General features: G+C 37.9%; 2 protein-coding genes across 15 annotated transcripts in view; one reads left to right on the plus strand and one right to left on the minus strand.

Annotated features, from left to right (window-relative positions):
- Window positions 1-20,942, plus strand: part of Dh31-R (Diuretic hormone 31 Receptor) — a 217,053-nt gene that overhangs the window by 61,126 nt on the left and 134,985 nt on the right. For 7 of the 14 annotated variants that reach the window (XM_076519205.1, XM_076519204.1, XM_076519209.1 and 4 more), the window contains 2 exons: window positions 3,393-3,466; window positions 4,738-4,861. In XM_076519205.1, the coding sequence (XP_076375320.1) occupies window positions 4,738-4,861 (124 nt within the window). In that variant the 5' untranslated portion in view covers window positions 3,393-3,466. Of the gene's footprint in view, window positions 1-3,354; window positions 3,467-4,737; window positions 4,862-20,942 lie in introns of those variants that run through there. The other 7 variants (XM_076519210.1, XM_076519201.1, XM_076519212.1 and 4 more) reach the window with 2 other exon arrangements.
- On the minus strand, window positions 5,512-14,387 carry LOC117225341 (UDP-glucosyltransferase 2). The gene is made up of 5 exons (XM_033478834.2): window positions 13,652-14,387; window positions 8,993-9,409; window positions 8,634-8,865; window positions 6,911-7,139; window positions 5,512-6,151 (listed from the first exon to the last, which is right to left on the minus strand). The coding sequence occupies exons 1-5, from the start codon at window positions 14,054-14,056 to the stop codon at window positions 5,851-5,853; spliced, it is 1,584 nt and encodes a 527-aa protein (XP_033334725.2). The 5' UTR covers window positions 14,057-14,387; the 3' UTR covers window positions 5,512-5,850.

Here is a 20,942-nt window from a genome sequence, read left to right on the forward strand (position 1 = left end):
TGATTTTCTGCAGGACCTGTTCTTCTGCTTGAATTGAAGTATATATTTGCTTTCTGTTGTGGTTTAATGTTGATCCAAGGAAATGGGAACGTTTATTGAAATGTTTATTATTTGAAGCTGTTTTAAGTGCGATTGGCAAGATTTTGCCGGAATTGTTATCGACCGAATTATTACGATTGTTACGAGACGCGATCCTCAAAATTGGGATGGATGTAATTAGCGAAATATGAGACAAGTAATTATTAAATATCGTCGGTAGCTTTATTTGTTTCATTTTTTTGTAACGAATTTGATGCAATTAATTTTTAAACTTTAATTGCAATTAAATTTGCACGTTGCCTCTCTCTCTCTCTCTCTCCCTCTCTGTATATGCTTCGATCGAAATACACACTGACAATGTAGAACGGTATTTTTTACTCATCTCGCGGGCAAATTGGCTTCCGTGAATTGTTATGCACAGGGTGTACCGACAAAAACTACTGCCACAATTGCTCCCGAAGCTGTGCGAAGCAGAAAGAAGAATTAGCAATATTTGCACGGTGAAGAATTCGGTTTGATATAGAATTAAATGAAATACAAAATGGCGACAACATTTAGGCAATTGAAAAATGCTACTGTATTATTTTCAGCTCGATAAAATAATTAAAGTCAAAACCGAATGTCTACGTGGTTCTTGCACTTTGTAATTAACGCAGGCGATTTTTATTTTGTATAAAAGTCTAGAACTTGGTAATAACTATTTATATAACTATCATAATACATATATATAATTTTTTTTAAATATGAATTTTATATTCTATAATGTCAGTTTAATACAATAAATTATCATATGAATATAAACATTATAATTAGTAGACTGCGTTCAAGCGAATTAAACATTTTCTAGGTAAAAGAGGAAGCGACATTAAAGTTTTACTTTTTGATCTTGCGTGCTTCAGTGCAATTGAAATAAAACAATACGGTTCTGAATTTGATGATGTTGCACCTATTTTTCGAAACCGATGTGAACAATTTCTTTAATTATTTTACAAGATGATGCCAAACACAAATTCAATGGTACGAGATAATTATAGGGATTTATAAAAAGCCATCATGATAAATGCCGAATGATTTTCTGAGTTTATCCACGGAAATAAATCTTCGAACACGTTCCGCGGGATCCGATTAGGCGTGTTTGTCTGTCCACCCTGTACGTAGCTAGCGTTCGCAACTAGTTCCATCGAGATATCCATTCCCGTCGCTCACGTCGGGCCGCCAGGAGCTTGAAATTTCACAATTATTCGTCACGGGATCCGCGATTCCACTTATCCGGCGATTTGCCGGCATCTAATCGCGCGTCCAATTTGTACGTGTCGGCGATTTGAATCCATCGAGCTCGCCACGACCGTCCGCAACACGTGTATCCACTGAAACTTCTAACCAGTGCCGAGGAACCCTCGGCTGTCCGTTGTTCTCGGAACAAATAAATTCTCGTTTAACTCCTGTTTGCAGAAACTCATCTGAAGAGATTTAAATTCTCGTTAGAGATCCGCGAATTGCCAATTAAACGCTCCGATTTTAAACAATTTCCTCTGTGCTCTATCCATCAGACACGCAGAAACTGTGTCCTCGATAGGTTCGAAAGTTCAGCAACTAATTCTGAAGATTACTTCGAGTAATTCGAAAGTAATTTTAGCTATCGGAACTTTATTGGTTTCCTTACGGATTACAAGTGGTCCATCTCCTTGTGGAGAAATTAGAAAATAAAATGGGATAGAATAGAATAGAATAGGATAAAATACAATAAATTAAACTCAAGTAAAATACAATAAATTAAACTCAAGTAAAATACAATAAATTAAACTCAAGTAAAATACAATAAATTAAACTCAAGTAAAATACAATAAATTAAACTCAAATAAAATACAATAAATTAAACTCAAGTAAAATACAATAAATTAAACAACACATTTAGAACTGTACTATTGTTAAACTAGTTAAACTTGAGTTGTTTAAAAAATATTATTATTTAAAAATGATTGCAGATTATATCAATTTAACTATTGTTAAACCGCTAGAACTTGTCAAATAAACGATTAAATTATATTAACGAACAGATTGTGCTTCATAGCTGTTAGAGTCAAATAGAAATACTTGTTCCTAAAATAATTTGAACAACTTGGAGATGACACATAGATGTTGTAAATTTAACCTATTTATTTTTATTATAAATACACGAGATCTGCAGTCCACTAGCGAATTACAATGAAAATACGAAATTGTGCTGTAAACACGCTTTCAGTAGAAAATCCCTGCCACTGATCAGACCGAATGAACACTAAATTAGCGTCATCTATCACCATAGATATAAATTCTATTTCCACTAATAATTTGGTACATGTTCCCGGTGCTTGAGTGTTTTCCGAAGCTATTGGTGCAACATCCTCGGCACAATAAACGCATATGGAGCACATATGGCGTGCGAGTGCGACAATAATTCCGGCGATGGTCTCAAGGTAAACCGCCGCGAAGCTTGTGCAATTTTGTACAGTGTGTTGCAACGCGCGTTCGGTACATTTTATGAACGTGTTCACTTTTCTTAGAAACAATTTTTCGATATTGACTCACTTAACAGATTAATTCACCCTTATTTCACCATTTTCTTCAACGATTAATTTAACATTAATTTCAATCGAGCTATCGCGCGTTGCACTTATTATAATAAACTAATTAACTCTGCGACATATATGCTCAGAGTATTGCAAGCAGTGTTCTATATTCCCAGCAGGCTGGCAACGGATATGGGAACCATAACCGGAGGAGACCAAATTAGACTATTACTGGTATAACGTTATTAGGTGATCACACTGTTGGAAGAAATTAGCTGGAATTGAATTTAAGTGCGTATCGATACCGACGGCGTATTTGAAGGCGAACAGGCGAAACCGGCTAATTACCGCACTGCCAACGCATCGATCAATTAATTTACCTTTCGCGAGTTTCGTCTAATTAGACAGCGACTTCCCTGTTTGGACCACCATTCGCAGGTGTTAATTATTGAACGCTAGTTTATATTGTACCAGAAAATCATTGTTCGGATTTCTAAGGAAAATTAATTCTGTTCAATCTCGGATCAACCTAAACACCGAATTTCGATAAATTTATCGAAATTGCAGGCTGTTCGTGGAGATTGATTCGTTAGAATCGAAACTATGTTTCACGCAGCGCTGATTCAAGCGTTTTTTATATCATTTATACGAGGGATGCTCATTTTCGTTCAAAATTCTGTATTATGTTACCAATTGTATCGGTCATTTTATCCGCCGTTTTGCGATATTTTGTTTACGACAACATTGATTTTTCAGTTCTGGAAGCTTTTTAATTTTTTGTTTCTCCTCTGTTTTTCTTTTCAGTTCTTCGCGCGCGCCTTAGGTTCGCGGAACGTTTAACTGACGTGACCATAAGCCGTGGGATTATTAACGTGACGGTAATTTATCGATATAACCACTTTGCATCATTTTTCCTAACATTTTCCTCGTCGCCGTGTCATGGAATAACAGAAGCTTTCACGTTTAAAAATATTTGAATGCCGCCTCCTGTCGCTATCATTTCCATCGGAGATCATTATGACGAACAAAAGACCAATGCTTGAATCGATACGCTATGTTTATCCGCGATAAACGTAACCGCGGTGCTCGTCGACGTATTTCCGTTTGTGACTTCGCAAATGTTTGATCGTTACCGTGTGCATATACTTAATGAAAAAGTAGAATCTCCGACGTTTACGCTGACAGTTCATTCGCGTAACTCATTGATCAAAACGATGCAATTATCTCTTGCCATTTGTAATGTCGAACGAAGCGACGGCGGTGAAAACACAGCGGATCGTTCATCATTGTCGACATTTTCATAATTATCTCCTTTTTTCTGTTTCTTATTTGTTTAGACACGATGATACGCAAATCGGAGTGTAACAGAAATATTTTGTTGTCGATGGTGCCGGTGGAAAGTTCGTTCTATTTTATTCCATTTCATAAAATAATGGTCCCGTTTTTTAATTATTGTATCAGGTTTATTAATCGGTACAGGTATAAAATTAACAGATACTTGGTTAAAATATCTATTTATGACTAGATCGCGAATGTTCGTACAAAATGAAAATCTTCCGATGCAACCACATCGAACGGAATTATTTATTATTACAAAAAGAAGATTAAGGATCTCGAAAATAAAATAACGTTCTCGAACTATTCTGAAAGCCACGCCTTATTTTTTATATATAAATTGTTGTCATAAATGCAGGAAATCCACAATCTATTTGTCACTCATTGCGAATTTAATTGTTAGACTGCGGATTTTGCGCATTTATGACAGAAATGAATAGGTTCACTGCAAAATTGAGAAGACGTTAGACAAATTTAAGGATATCGTTACATTGTTTTCAACTTATCACGCTTGTTGAAAGAGAAAATATATTGTCATTTAATTTATATTTCTTACAATTACCTTGGATCATTTTTATTTTGCAGAAAGATCCGTTGTCTAGTAATTGTCTAGCCTCTTGCAGCATTTAAATAATTCAACAAAAATAATAAAAATATGATTGAACTTTCTATTGTTCGTCGGTAGAATTGTTTTCAAATCGAACGAGCTTTCCATTCGATAGATTGTCATTCAAGTTCATCGTCAGACATTTTCCATTCTGCAAACAATGCGTTGAAAATTTCGGCAACTCCATCGACAATTTCGTTTCCGCAGATGCCGTCGAATACGTCGGTAGGTAGCCCTCTTTTCGACGAGGACCTTCGTCGAATCCTGCTAGAGAGGGAGCAGGAGTGCCTGGAGTTGATGGAGCAGACGAAGAACTCTACACCTCCGCCAGGTAGGATCTAATAAACTTTCGCGCTAACTTCGAACACAGTAACAATATGGATAAATGCTGCTGTCAGTATCGACGATCGATTCGAAACGATTCTATTCGACAACACGACTTTGTCTCTCTCGAGTGACTGTTCTCAGTGACAATATGGCGATGAACAATGGAAGAATAGCACCGAAGTATCGCTAATTGTTAGAGTGACGCGCAATAATCCGGAAAGATCAATTTTATATTATATTTACATTATAGTTTACGTTATATTTTATATTAATTTTATAACGATAATTTTATAATCTTCCACACGCCAATTTGTTTAATTCTTTTTATAAGCTAATACTTCGGTTGCTGCTCCGATCGTATATCGCTAACGAAATCGTTCACTGGGTCAAAATGACCCGGTAACCACAGTCCGAGGGTTACTCAATGAAAAAGACAACACAAGAGACAACAATATCGGCGCAGTGCGAAATGATTCCGCAGAAATCGCAATTTCTCCGATTTATGAAATGTTGCATGTCGGTGGAGATGTCTGTAAAATGTCTGAAATTTACGTAAATACTGATTATCGAGAATACAAATATTGTTGTCTCGTGACCGGCGAGATTACGGCACAAATCAAACTCTGGAGGGATAAATCACAAGGCAGCGATCGATTGGAGGTGTCACACCCACGCCACGAACGTACAAAATTTATTATATTTATTGAATCGCCGCTACATGCTCCGGTATAAAAAAGAAAGACCTATTTATGCTTATGTACAACTGCATACGAGCATTGAAAATTGGCAGCAGACAGTGCGCTTGCGGATGGTCAGGCCAGCCGTCGGAACTCGTAAATTCTCGTCCAATTGGCTCGCGTTGTCGCCTGTTCAACGTGAACATCGTCGATAGGCGTTGTTTCTATTTCGTCGAACGATTTCGTTCGACTGCGATAGACGCTTCCGGTTGGTCCCCGATCGACCAACAATCGGCACTCCCGCTGCGACATCCTCTCACTTCCGTTTCTTCGACTCGGACGTTTTGCCGCTGCTCGTCTTCGAACACGATTTACAGCCGAACACCAGCCTGGTTATCTTCCGTAGTACGTAAACAACGACGAGGATCACAATCAGAAGGCAAGCCAACAGGAATCCGTAAACGTCCAGGAGTTTTTGTTGCCACCAGGCGAGATGAATGGCTGGCGATCGCAGGATGTTCCCGTGTCTGCCGACGTACTCCACCCAATAAATCGCGGTGTCTATGGCCTTCATCGGACGGTCCTTGAATAGGGTCGAGACTCGCTTCATGTTCGTTCTGGAAGATCGGAGTATTAATCACGGTTTTAGGGCGAGAAATGGTATTAGGCCATCCCCTAAGTAGAACCGCTCCGGGGACGCCGAGTGCCAAAATCAGAGAGCAAACATGATTTAAGAGGACCCAATGCAAATCCGTCTTAATCTATTCGAGCTAGGGGAAACAGAGTTCGATTTGCTTTCGACCGGAGTTTCAAGAGTCGATGATTCCGATAAGGAGGTCGAAGCGGCCTTGAGTTTTAGAATTGTACGCAGAACCACGGTTTCGTTTGAAAATTCTCGCTTCGCGTTACATCCTTTTTCCGCAACGATGCGACGACCTTTGCAGCGATAATTAAAGGTGTATTATAATGAAATTTATCTTTGTCTCATCTGTTCGGAATCAAGATCATTTCGTATCATGGTTACTTATGCCAATATCAGTCATTTTGGCTCAAAGTGGAAAAGTATTCTATAATCTGTTTGTTAAACACGAAATCGTTTTATTAGAGCGTTTGGTGAATTTATCGATGTCTTTTTACGAAATTCTTTTACGCGGCGCCATAACGCGAACATTAACATAGCTGCAATGTAACATAACGTAAGTTATGCCATAGTCGTCGGAATAGTACCTAATTCATTTTTCTATAAAAATGATATCGTTACGTAACAATATTTTACAAGCCCAAAAAATGGCGAAACGATTGAAAATCTCTGAATTGGTGGTCCGCCGAGAACGCATGACAGAAAACGTTCACAGTTTTTGGATTTACATACGTACCGATACTCGTCGTCATTCAAGATTTTATCGAGCGCATAGGAGAGCGACTCGACGGTGATATTATCCGGCGACGAAAGAGACACTGCCAATTTCTTGGCAGCGACGTTCTTCAGGTTCGTGCTCTGATCACCAAAGATGGGCACGCCAACCAACGGAATCCCAAAGTAGACCGCTTCTTGGAGACCCATAAGACCACCGTGCGTTATGAACGCCTTTATGTTCTTGTGTTCTGGAATTTAAATGTCTGTTTTCTTTCTCCGGAACCAAAAAATTTACGTTTTCCTATGTCCTTAAAAGTATTTCCATCGATGTTTGAACGTGCTTTAATTTCATTGCCAGAAGAAAATTTATGGCATTGAGGTTACACATTATACGGGGTGTCTCATAATTATGTTAATACTCGGAATGGGGTGATTCCTGAGGTCATTTGAAGTAACTCTTTCCTTGACGAGTATGCAATCCGTGGCTTTGTTTACGAGATATTAACGAAAAACGGTGACCAATGAGAGGCGAGATCGGCTGGCGCGTGGTTACGTCAAGCCAATCGGCGAGACTGGGCTTCGACCGCTTGTTGGCTCGGCCACCTCGCACCAGTCGAGCTCGCCTCTCATTGGTCACTGCTTTTCGTTAATAACTCGTAAACTTGATATGTTTGTTAGAGAAATATGAAGAATATTATCAATAACCTTGACATAACCTTGACATATCAAGGTTTTGTCAAGGTTATGTCAAGGTTATTGATAATATTCTTCATATTTCTCTAACAAACATATCCCTTACGTCCTTTAACACGATTATTATTAATTAAATTAGCTATGCGAATCATTTCATATGTTGACCTTGACATAACCTTGACATAACCTTGACATATCAAGGTTTTGTCAAGGTTATGTCAAGGTTATTGATAATATTCTTCATATTTCTTTAACAAACATATCCCTTACGTCCTTTAACGCGATTAATATTTATTAAATTAGCTTTGCGAATCATTCGTTGAACTGTGTTCGGAAAAAAAATTTCATATGTTGACCTTGGCATAACCTTGACATAACCTTGACAAGGTTATGTCAAGGTCACTGAACACCTTCACTGTACACCTTGCTTAAAAATTTCATATGTTACACACAAGGTGTCATGCACGCTAGAAAATTAAAACGGCCGTCACGGTTAAATTACTTATTATTTCGGGTCCGAAAAATTAGTAAATATTCTTCAGATGTTCTAAAATAAAGGTGAACAGCGTTTTTCTTAAAAATATCACTGTTACGTAGTAAAAAAAAGCGTTTTCTCGCTTCGTGATTTGTTCAATACTTCGAACGCGGCTCGAGTCTCTCCCGACTATCTGCCAAAGCCTCGTGCTGCGGTCTCTCGAACTTCGCGCCGTCACCTCTCATTGGTCAGTGTTTTCCATTAATAACTCGTAAACAAAGCCGCAGATTGCATTTTCGCAAAGGAAAAAGTTACTTCAAATGACCTCAGCTACCCCTCATTTTCGGCTGTTAAAATAATTGCGGAACACCCTGTATATTATAAATATATCAATGCATAATATAAATATATCAATACATAATATATGTATTACAAATGTATTAAATATTTCAACGCAAACCCCACGCTTACTAATAATGTTTATACGATTTAAAGCTATTCTTAGTTGCTTTCAATTCCCTAAGGGATTAATCGAAGAGATATACGAATTAAGGAAACCTGTTCGTCTACGTACTGAAGACGGTCACTTGCGGGAACCAAGGTTGCACCATCACGTTCTTCGGCAGCCCCGGTAGCAGGTCCTCCTTCTTCGCGACCTTCATCAACACTCTTATTGGCGCGATGTTTTCGAAAACAGTGTAGATCGCTCTGAGGGTAGGCTCCGGGAACGTCTCTATCCTGATCATCGAACCGAACGTGAAGTATATGCAACCGTGCGTGCTTTCGTCCAGCCACTTCTCCACCTCCTGGGAAATTATCGCGCGCAAGAAAATTACTTCGAGTGTACATTTATCATCGGGGACGCCGGGAAAGTTTCTCCTTTCCGAAACGAATTTCATTTTCGCAAAGGCTGTTTGAGGAACGACGTATTACCGGGGAGAGCGGGTTGCCATTTTCCGTGACGTGCAGACCACCGACTTCGACGACCCCGTTGCTGTTCGGTCTGATGCCGTTCAAGCTGTGATGCGAGTTGACCAGGAAGAGGCCTATGTCCTTGTGAAGATCGCGGGCGCCTACATCGATGCCGAAGTGATCCTTCACGTGTTTCGACATCCAGTCCATGCGGGAGTTCAGCTCGTACGCCACGTACTTCGACAAAACGGTATTCAACAGCCTGTCCCAGAAACCCATGCGCTGGCCGAAACTGCTGAATATACTCGGCACGAAGGCGGGATTATGCGGATTTCCTGAGACGTCTTCGAGCCAGTCGCTGAAAGCAGAGGTCGTGATGCTGACGATGGGAACGTTCAGATGACGGCCGAACGCGAGGTAGCACGGGGCCATGAACACCTGGAACAGTCATGAAAATGTCATTCGATTTTCAATAGTTTTCTCTTATTTAATTTATGCGAATATCCTGACTCTATTACATTCTTTTAGAGAATTATCGCAGCGAGTTTTCGCTGATCGCTCAGCAAATGGCGAAACGCATTTTATACGCGAGAGAGCAAGCGGAAAGAATATTCTAAAGAAAATGTGTAATTATAGATGTAATCGATGATAGTTAGAGTGTTTGAATAAGATTTTCCAGAAGCGTGCATCCACGCAGATTTTATGAAGCAATGTTATCAATTGTTGATCTTGAAGATATAATTAGTTTCTGACACACAACGTTTCTAAAATTGAACCAAACGACTTTGAGCTCGTTTATATGTTAAAGAAATTGTTGGAATTTTTGCGGATTTTTTAATTAACATTTACATTAATTATTATGGATTAACGTATTCGTGTTAACTGTTCTGAACTTACGTATTTACGTTAATTAACGTAATTAGCGATTACGTTTAATTGTCGATTCTGATACGAGACAATTATTAATAATTATATATTTAATTAATAATTATTTAATTATAATATATATAATAACATATGTTAGTTAACATGAATACGAATAATTAACGTAAATGTGAATAAGAAAATACCAACAATTCCAACAGTTTCGAAGATATTTCAAACGAAAGAATTTCACTCTTTCCTTCCCTGTCGCTGAGACACCCTGTATACCCCTGCAGCGTAATAAGAAGAGAAAAAAGGTCAATCTCTCCCACGGGGATTCGGACCTTGTCTGAAGTTAATGCGACAGCTGAAAACTTTCTTTCCACTATCGAAATAGAGTAAACGCAATAAGGAAAGTTTATCCTGTTCGATGAATGATAAATTCGACACGCGAAAATGCAATACGATCCTTTTTCGTGCCTGCGTTATCGAAGTTCATAATTTAAGTTGATAAACGGTAATTCGAGCCTAAGATAACACGGACGAGTTACAGACCGCAGATTTGCGACAAAAATCCAGACAGATAAGAAGAACATAAGCACGGCGATACGTCAAAATTATCGGGTTTTTGCAAGAACATTTGTATTATTATCGCAATCTCATCATTGACTTGTGGATCCTTATGCAAAATAACCGTTGTCGGAGTTAATTGCAAGAAACATAAGCCTGACGAAAACATTTTTTCTATTTTAATCGTTTGAATAAATTGTACATGATATACGAAAATATTCTCAAATCCTTCTCGCGCCTTTAGAATTTCGATTTTAACCCTAGTAATTTTTCCCAAAAATGCATAAAATTCGTAATCCGCTTGCCAGCTATATTCGATAAAGAAAGCATGGTTTGAAACGAGGCGAACGATTGTCTTTTTAAACTGCTCGATTGTTCGGTTTTCGTGTGGCATAATTGACTTCCAATTTACATCGTTATGTCACTTTACGACCCCTTCGTCATGGGCATGTGATAACGCCGCAACAGGAAGATCTAAAATTCACGAAGATAAATATTCATGCGGTGTCACGTTGCTGATAATGTATTGTGCGTTTGGATTCGTCGAATCAGTCCTTGTCACTCCGATGCTGTGCGAAGTGAAGCAGATCATGCATAAACATAGACGGAATAACAAATATTTCGCCGTGACGGAAATATCTATTGCGGCGCGATGCGAGAGTGTGTTACATCGAGTAACGCTAATTTTTAATTGCGACGTTATTTAATATACGTTGTCGATAAATCATTTATGACCAATATCGCGGATCTTTATGCAAAATAAAAATTATTTTCATCGATTGGAAAGGGCAGATGTCAAATAGAAATTTCGTTCCCTTTTTCGACAACTTTGGTAAGCTTTAACTAAATTATTGATAAATTCTTAAATTCATTTAATCTGTCTACTGCTTCGCGAATTACATCCACGTATTTTTCTCGTAAATGCATAAAATCCGCGGTCTAGTAACGACAAATGGCGATAGATATTTGAACGAATTCAACGAAAATAAAAATGTATGTACTTGGAAACTGGTCATGAAATGAAATAGTTTTTAAATAATTTTTGTCGAAAGAAATTAGCGCAGTAGAGACTTCATTATTCGAATACAAACACGAAGACTTCCTTATTCGTGAATACATGCATTCGTGAATACACACAATTTTTCGATAAGAAAATGTTTTGGTATCAGGACATTACAAAAATAATAGTACCGATAAGGGAGGCTCTATTACAGTAGAACTATCTTCTTGACAGTTGTTGACATCGTTCTTATGCCATAGTTACATAAAGATGATTCACTTATACCAGTGAAGATTGACGAGTTATTTTCCACCGTTTGTTTTATTGCTCTTGTTGTGTGCCATTATGCAACCAATTACACGTTCAATCTATGGTTTTCTCGTGCAAAGTTCTTGAAACCATAACCGAACTGCTCCAGATACTACGGGATATGTAGCTTCAGAGCACTCGGAATTTAATTAGCATCGTTGTGCTTAGTATCGCAAGAATGAACTCGTTTCAGACTTATTTGCTTCTGGTTAACAGTAAAAATTAGAAATTTCGATCGTAATGGTAGATAATCGTTCTGCAGGAGCCACAGAAATATAAGAGAATGTAATTTTGTAAATTATTTCTGTCAAATGTATTCTTTTGAATTATATCTATTGAATGTAATTCTTTAAATTATTTCTATCGAATGTAATTTTATAAATTATATCTATCGAATGTAATTCTTTAAATATATAATCGAGGAGAATCAAGAAGTTGGCTTCGATAAAGGCTGATCGTGTTGACAAAGTAATTTAATCTTATTTGTATTTGTCTATCACCGTTTGCTAAAAGATTGTACAGTTTGCTGTACATATCCATATTCAAACATTAGTTCTCTAATGATACCGTTATCGAAGTAAAAGGCTTGCTAACACATCGATAAATTAAGATTAGATAAACTGATATTACAAGCGCGCTCAGGTATTTGTCCGATCATTAATTTCAACACTTCTCGCGAACCCTAAACGACACAAGTAATTCATAATTAAACCATAGTTCGCAAGAATTGAACTCTCATTGTCAGTGAAAACGGCTCGAAGTCAAAGAACCCGCGCCGGTAATTAATTCAGCATTGTACACGTGGGATAACTTGGAAATCCCTGTAGACTTATTACGTCAAATTACTCATAAACTGCACATATTACGCGTAATATTAGATTATCATGTTGCGTTATATTACAATGTCATGAATTAAAGAGTACTGCCGCAACTCTGATAAATTACCGACGCACCGTACATATTATATTCTATAATATTAGGCTATCTTTTTGCACGATGTTACCGCGTACTATAAATGTTAAAAAGCACAGCGGACAGTTTAAAAAAGTCTGGCTTTTGTCGTTTCGTCGGATGGCGAAGCTTTTAAATGTTTTAAAAACGGAGTTTTGCTGCTACACCGCGTGCAGATAATAACTAGTGAGCGGATTTTTTTAGCATTTATGGCTTACGAGAAGGAACCTTCTTCTACAGAAAGCAACTTCGAAAAGCTTCGCCTCTTTTTCATTTTGCTTTTAACATGTGGAAAACGCCGACGCCGAAAGTAAAATTTCGTTGCAGCTCTCGTGTTCCTGTTCTGTCTCGAATATCGCATAAAATCCCCGGTCTCTGAATTACGGAGACACTTTTACTCTATGAGTGCGAGTTATTGTCTTGTGAAGTATTATGGCTGTACAGTATTTTTTCGGAGTAAAATAGAATATGTATAGAACAGATTGTATCCTAAAAATGTGTCATCTTTTTAAATGAAAATCAGGTTTCGCAGAAACCCTGAATTCTCCATCGACCAAGCGAACGATTTTAAAGCATAAAATACGATACTACCGCTCAAAAAAAAACAAAAAAAAACAGCAATAAATTGTAAAATGAAATATAAAATACTCTACCGTAAAAATGCGGCCTGTTTTTAGAGATTTTTCTACCAGGAGGAGCGAAAATTACGCGAAACCCGCGGCCTATCTACGAAGTAAACATTTCCGAAATATAAAAAACGACGTCGCTTCAAGAAAGACCAACAATGCGGTATCGTAGCTACGACAAATTTGCCCGTTAAACAAAATAAAATATAGAATACCGTTAAAATATAAAATTTCACAGGAAACCCGCGCAAAACTGTAATATCAGCAAACCGATGCGATATATCTACGGAAAAATCTGCCGATAAAACGATCAAACTCTGCACGCCCGGCACAGTGCTAACACAAATGTTGTCACGTTACCTCGATAACGACGAGATCGTACGGCGGGTCATTAGGCGGATTCTTGATAAACCGCTGGATATTCTCGTGAGAGAGTAGGTCGCAAATGTCCATGCCAGCCATCGAGACCAGCTTGTCGAAGTTCAATTTACCGAACTCGGCGGCGGTTTTCGCATCTATATTATTTTTCACCGCTTTCAAGGACCCGTCCAACGAGAATTGCGTGTAATTCGGCGGTGTTTTCTTCATGGGGAAGTGCGTGACCACGTCGACCTGGTGCCCGCGTTCCGCCAACGCCAGCATAAGACGCTCCGCCATCACCCAATGACTGTGCCCATTCAGCGGGAACATGCCAAGTATTCGGAGACCGCTGCCAAGATGACAGCAGGTCAGCGCGACCAGCAGAACCGACAGACAGTGTTTCATGTTGAACGCGCGGAACTCGAGAACATGCAGGATTTAGCGCTGGCGAAACGCCGTTGATCCCTCCAAAGCTCGATCGACGGTCGAACTTCGGCAATGATGCGTTTCTTGTCGAAATTGTCCAGATTTGTGGTCCCGAAGGCTCTTTGGACAGATGATGATCGTTCGTACTGCCGGCACAGACTATGACTCCGGCACACGATTTACACGCAGCCGAACGCAACTGCCGACTGACAAGAAGATGTCACTGCTGGCTTCGGCAACGGTCGGCTGTGGATCAGAAAAGATACGTCGTGAGATATTATGGTTCTCGTTCGGTCACGCGGGGCTTACTAACACAGAGAATTCAGAATTTTTCGAGTTGTTTCGGATATCTATCTAAAATAATTGTTTCGAATGAATATGTATCCAAATGATTATTTCGAATGAATATGTATCGAAATGATTATTTCGAATGAATGTCTATCTGAAATAATTATCTCGAATAAATGTCTATCTGAAATAATTATTTCGAATAAATATCTATTTAAATTAATTATTTCGAATAAATATCTATCTAATATAATTATCTCGAATAAATGTCTATCTAAAATAATTATTTCGAATGAATATCTATTCAAAATAATTATTTCGAATAAATATCTATCTAATATAATTATCTCGAATAAATGTCTATCTAAAATAATTATTTCGAATGAATATCTATTCAAAATAATTATTTCGAATAAATATCTATCTAATATAATTATCTCGAATAAATGTCTATCTAAAATAATTATTTCGAATGAATATCTATTCAAAATAATTATTTCGAATGAATATCTATTCAAAATAATTATTTCGAATAAATATCTATCTAATATAATTATCTCGAATAAATGTCTATCTGAAATAACTATTTCGAATAAATATTTATCTAAAATAATTATTTCGAATAAATATCTATCTAATATAATTATCTCGAATAAATGTCTATCTAAAATAATTATTTCGAATGAGTCCCTTTCAGTCGAATATTCTACTCGAATAGCAATTATTCGTGACAAATTGTTCTATCTTGTTTATTCGAATAATTCCTTATTCTTCATTCGAATAGTAATGCCAATAATTGTCGACCGCTTTTTTTACGTAATTTAAAAAATAACAAATAACTTCTTATTCGGATAAATCGTCACTCGTTATCGTACAATAATCATTTGAGTAAAAGTATATAGTCATGCTTCAACGATAGATTGAAGACGAACATTTTTCGCGTGTCTGTTGTAAAAGTGCAGACTTTTCGTCCTCCAGATGTAGTCCGTGGCAGTGCCAACATCTGCTGCACAATTCGATACGGTTTTAGTATATCGCGTAAGCTAATGTTTGCCGGCGAGCCTTACGATGTGACTGCTCGCAAATATTTAGAAAGATTTTCTTTGCTGTATCTGTCGGATCAGTCGGGACGTCTTCGAGGCTAATATTAAAGCAGCGTAACCGATTAGGCAACAGTAGTCCCGTTGTAAATATGAATGGCAAATGCCTTGTAAAATATAATAAAATTCGCAGTCAAAATAAATAATATCGCCGTTCTATCTTCCAAACGAAAAAAATTAGAATTTATCTAGAGATCAGCAAATTGATAACACCGTGATAAGCAGAAAACGCGTATCTCCGTGCATTCATTTGTAAGTGGTAATTTAAACAATAATTGTTTACCTCGACTGAAATATTCCTTGCCGATAAGTTGGAGTATTTATTTTCACGTTTCGTAGCTATATCAAAGCGTTAACGATAAAATATTTAAAAATGCTGATTATGAGCTACTTCCATTGTAAATTTAAATATTCTTGTGCAATACAATTGAACTTCGACTCGACGGCAATTTGTGCGTGTCCGACGACTAATTACCGTTCTCGATAACAAATCGATTACCTGAAGCGTGTAATCGATGATCACGAGTTTTCTGCGGAATGGCGTGTTTCGTCAATGCGGAATCTGAAGAAGGCAGCAGACGACTAATCCTTCGATTCCGTTGACCGTCCGAATCAGACTGCAAAGCCTAGAGCTGCCAGACAGTACAAGTAAGAGCCGGGAGCGGCCAAACAAAACGATCGCGAATTTCGGTTTCTAAACGTTCGCGCTCGCTCGGGTCATCAATAAAATTGCACGCCGAATCTTACCAGTCACGCAATATTTCAAGATTTCAAGATTTCTCTTTTGTAAGAGAATTGTCGTCTTTATCGACTCATTCAATTTCTTATTCTTCGATAACACGATAAATCTTCGTTCCTTTGCCGGAGATAAAGAAACATTATCGTGAGTCGAAACTGTTTATCATGGCAACGAGATCAAATTTGTCTGCAGCGTGAAAAAAAAGACTGGTAGCCTCCCTTTGTCTTGTACACTTTCTTAATTTCTGGCGAATGTACTGGGCACAACGAAAACAGAGACACCTTCTATTACCGTAGAATTATTTTGAAGCAATTATTTATAACGCAATTTTATTTATAAAGCAGTTATTTATGAAGCAGTTATTTATGAAGCAATTATTTATGAAGCAATTATTTATGAAGCTATTATTTGTAAAGCAATTATTTGTAAAGCGATGTTCGCATATTTATAAAGCAATATTTGCACATTTATTAAGCAATATTTGCACATTTACAAAACGATAGCGATTTATGCTTAATCTAATAGAATTTCGAAGAATTCTTAAAAATTGTTTCTTTAATATATATATATAATATAATAAAATTAAGAAAACGCATTGCTCAAAATATTCGCTCATAACCTCGAGGTATCTAAATAAAAGAATCAATTGGTATAGTTTAGCTGAACACCATTAGACGATTTAACGAACATTAAATGACTTCTTTATAGTGTAGATGAAAGAAGAAAGCTTAGATCGGATACACGTGAATCATAGCAAGCATTGATGGCGAAGCACGTCTTCTAGACCGAGGTTCAGACACCAAAAAAATGGGATGTTATATCATTAGAAGTGGTGTTCCCCGGCGACTACATAAAACCGGTTTCCCTCTTCTACGAAGATCGAAAAGTTCCATCAAAAGGTTTCCGAAACATTCCGCCACGTTTTATTATCGGATTGACACCTTGATTGATATTACGATCTCATACCTTGCGTGACCGAAAAAGATTAATCCCATAGTAAAAAATTTATATACTTAGTTGCTATAATAATTATATTAAAATAATTATATAAAATATAAATTATATAATTATATAAATATAACGCAATTATAAATAATTGCGTTATAACCAATTGCAAAAAAGAAAGGTAAAATAGCAGAAACCATATTAAAAAAAATGTGCAAAGAATAAGATAAAACAGTAGAAACCATATTAAAAAATATCTGCATTAATTGCAAAAAAATAAGGAAAGACAGTAAGAAGATCATACATTGTCAATATTTCGAAATATTGTACTCATTTCGTTATAAATGCTGAAGCGTGTACTCTGATTTACCCAGAAAACTTGTTATTTTTCTCTACCAATTTTTTGTTCACGTTAATTACGAGAGTCGCGTCGCGCTCAATAAAATACAGCACCCACACGTGGACTACCTCTATCCGGAGTATACTTCAGTCAGTAAAATTCTACGATGAAAGAACATTTTCTCGTTCGAGCAGCAGCTATTACACGCCGATTATAAAACGCTGATAACAGATGTGCGAGTAACGTCATCACTTTTGCTTGATACTTGATCGGTACATGCTCAATGGCTGCTTCGAAATTAGTACTTACGGCACACTCCCCTCTGCCGCTTGACTTAATCAGATTCCGGGGACTTCAACTTAAACAATGATTAATTAACTACACATGTTATACCTGTGATATCGAATAAGGAGTATAGTGTGTTCTATTATACGTCGTCCTATCGCTTAAAACTCACCGTGTTGCTTCGTGTTTTCATACTTAATGAAGGAATTTAAACAGCTATATATATATATATATATATATATATATATATATATATGGTACTATCTTATTTTTAGTATATTTTTTTTGGCGAGGAGGGGAAATGCTTTATGCACATCCCGGGGATAATGAGGGATTCCATATATGGTTACCCTCTAAAACCCCTCCTATATGCCAACCCTCGTGCCACAGCCCCTAAGAGCTCAATTTAGAACAGAACTTTAGGATATATTTAGTAGATTATTTACTATCTTATTTATGATATTATTTACTATCTTGTTTACTATTTTATTTATTCTTATTTTTTCTTATGTTTCAAACGAAAGATAAAGTGAGAACCACGTATGACATAACCACAATCCGGTTGACATAATCGATTCAAATCGCGTGGAACGTCGGAGTCATTGGCAAACGACATATTTCTCGGCGTTACATTTGTTTAGTATCTTTTTAGAATGCGAGAAGGTTTACTCGCGTATCGGTGATGTTGACAGTGCCATTCAAATTTCTCGCTAAAAGCATGCAAAACGCACATCAGGTGTGAAATACGCGTATAACTTGCGATGAACTGATGAAATTGAATGACTCCGCGTGTTTCACTCGCTGACATCATGTCTCCCACCGAACATATGCTTAGATGCGTTGCGTTTCTTGAAGAAAAACTGACCTCCGTGATCGGTATCGAGTACGCGCTACAAAAATGATTCATAGGACTCTAGGTCGTGCGTCAATAATTAGCGCCGTTCAATGAGACATTTTTTACTGTCGGACTCTAGTTCATTGATCTCTTTTCCTTTTCACTGACATTTTGACTGCCGCGCCGACGACCGACAAGATTATACAGAATCGCAGTGTTTCATTTAAACGAATTAAAATTGGAAAGTGAAGCTGTACGATAGCAATTATTATTGTTAACATTTTTACGTTGCGTGCGTCCTAATCGAATTAGAGGAATTAGTTGAACATGGGTGATGCGGCAGTTAAAGTGTTAATGAGAGAATTTGAATCTCGCGCCTCGACTGTAATAAATTGAATAACATTTGCAAGACCAGTCCTTATGCATATACAGCAGGTCTGGTGTGATAATTAGTGTTCCTTTGTAATGAAACCAGTGTGCAAATGAAATTGATTCGAGACAGACGGCACTGATAAAACATGATTTATTTATTCGCAAAAGGTAACAGTACCGTTTCCTACGTAAAAGCTTGTGCAGTCTGACAACAGGCATTTGACTGATTTCGCTGCACCAACGCAATTTAATTGTGTCCCCGTGTTCAGCAATTGTTTGTTTCTCTTGTAATCGCTCGGGGGCCATTCTACTCGACGGGGGTGCCATTTTATACGCAGCACGCGTGTCCGGCTAATCAAGAGCAAATCCAAATGGCTGCATCCCCACTGCATTTTTGCAATTGAAATCAGCTCCTGTGTGTCCATTGACATTTATTTCTCTTTGGACCTTTTCATTGATTATATCACGTCGGTGCCATTTCAAATGCAGCCCACGTGCCCTGTCTATCGCGTGCCGATCCAAATGACTCGCCTTTCTGTACTTTTTACAATTCAAATTGTTCTTGGCATCGATTAACATTCTTTTCAAATCACTCAGGAACATTTCAATCTTCGTCGGTGCCATTTTAAGCAGTGCTGCGTTACCGATTGATTCAGAACAAATCCGAACAGTCTGGTTTACTGTACCTTTTGCGATTCGATTGGATTTGTATTTCGTTCATACGCATTCGGGACCATTTTATTTCCCATTAGTGCCATTTTGGACAGAGTTTCGGGACCGACTAATTAAGAACAACATCGAATAGCTTGATTTATCGTATCACTTGTGATTCAATTGGATTTGAATTTCGTTCGTACACATTCGGGACCATTTTATTCGTCATTAGTGCCACTTTGAGCAAAGTTTCGGGACCGGTTGCAGTTCTATGTAATTTTAAATCTCATTTAAAACGTATTCATGCCGTTGAGTAATGTAATAAATATTAGTATCACTGCACATTCGCTACGATTTCTTCTGTAATTATTCAATGGTTTCTTCCGAACGTTATTAATTCAGAAATAAACGTTATTTCCTGAAATAATCAGTATCTCAATCGACTATTAATTGATCAAATGAAGAACATAGGGTTAATTCAAATACACTATTTATGAAGTATCAATCGACGTTATTTGAAACGATTATTTTTGAATTACTATTTGAAAGAAATTTCGCTCTGGTTTGCTATTTACTTTCGCAATTCAATTGCATTCTTACATTTAACTGCATAATTGCATTCTCGCATCTGCCGTCATGTGCCTCTCTTAAACTCGTTCGGGGACCATTTTGCTTCCCATCGGAACTATTCCAACCGGAGCTCCGCGGCCAGCTAATGAGAAACAGACCCAAACGACCCATTTCGTTGCTCTTCGGCGGTTTAATCGGATCTTCGTTTCTTTTGACGTTCGCATCTGTTGGAATCGTCGGGGACCATTTCGCTCGGTTTTCGGCCCGTTTCACGGTTCTCCGGCGACCACCCAATCAAACTCGGAACCAAATGGCTCGTTTTACAAACGAAGGGGATGCAACGAACCGACGGTGTCCGCGTTTCCATTTTTTTTTCACCCGCTCCCTCGCAATCCCGCAGTTGCCAGCTGAGAAATGGCGCCGCTCCATTCGCCGGCGTCTCGTAAATCGCCCCGGAGACGGCACCAAACCGTGAAATTCGTGTGTTGCCGCGGTTTTTCGGTGGAAATGAATTTTTCCGAAGTCGTCCGTCGACGTTGATATTCCTGCGAAAAACATGGCGACCAGCGGTTATCTTTCTCGACGCGACACGTGTCATGCGTCATGTGTCACGGCCGAGGGTCGAGAGCGATCCACTAATCTGTCCGATCCAGAGAACATGTAATTTTAAATGGACCAAAAATGTATGCTGCCGCGAATTAATTAACGTGAATTAAGCGTCGGACCGCGCAGATCTC

This window comes from Megalopta genalis, chromosome 2 (genome assembly GCF_051020955.1).
Source record: "Megalopta genalis isolate 19385.01 chromosome 2, iyMegGena1_principal, whole genome shotgun sequence".
Taxonomy (NCBI): domain Eukaryota; kingdom Metazoa; phylum Arthropoda; class Insecta; order Hymenoptera; family Halictidae; genus Megalopta; species Megalopta genalis.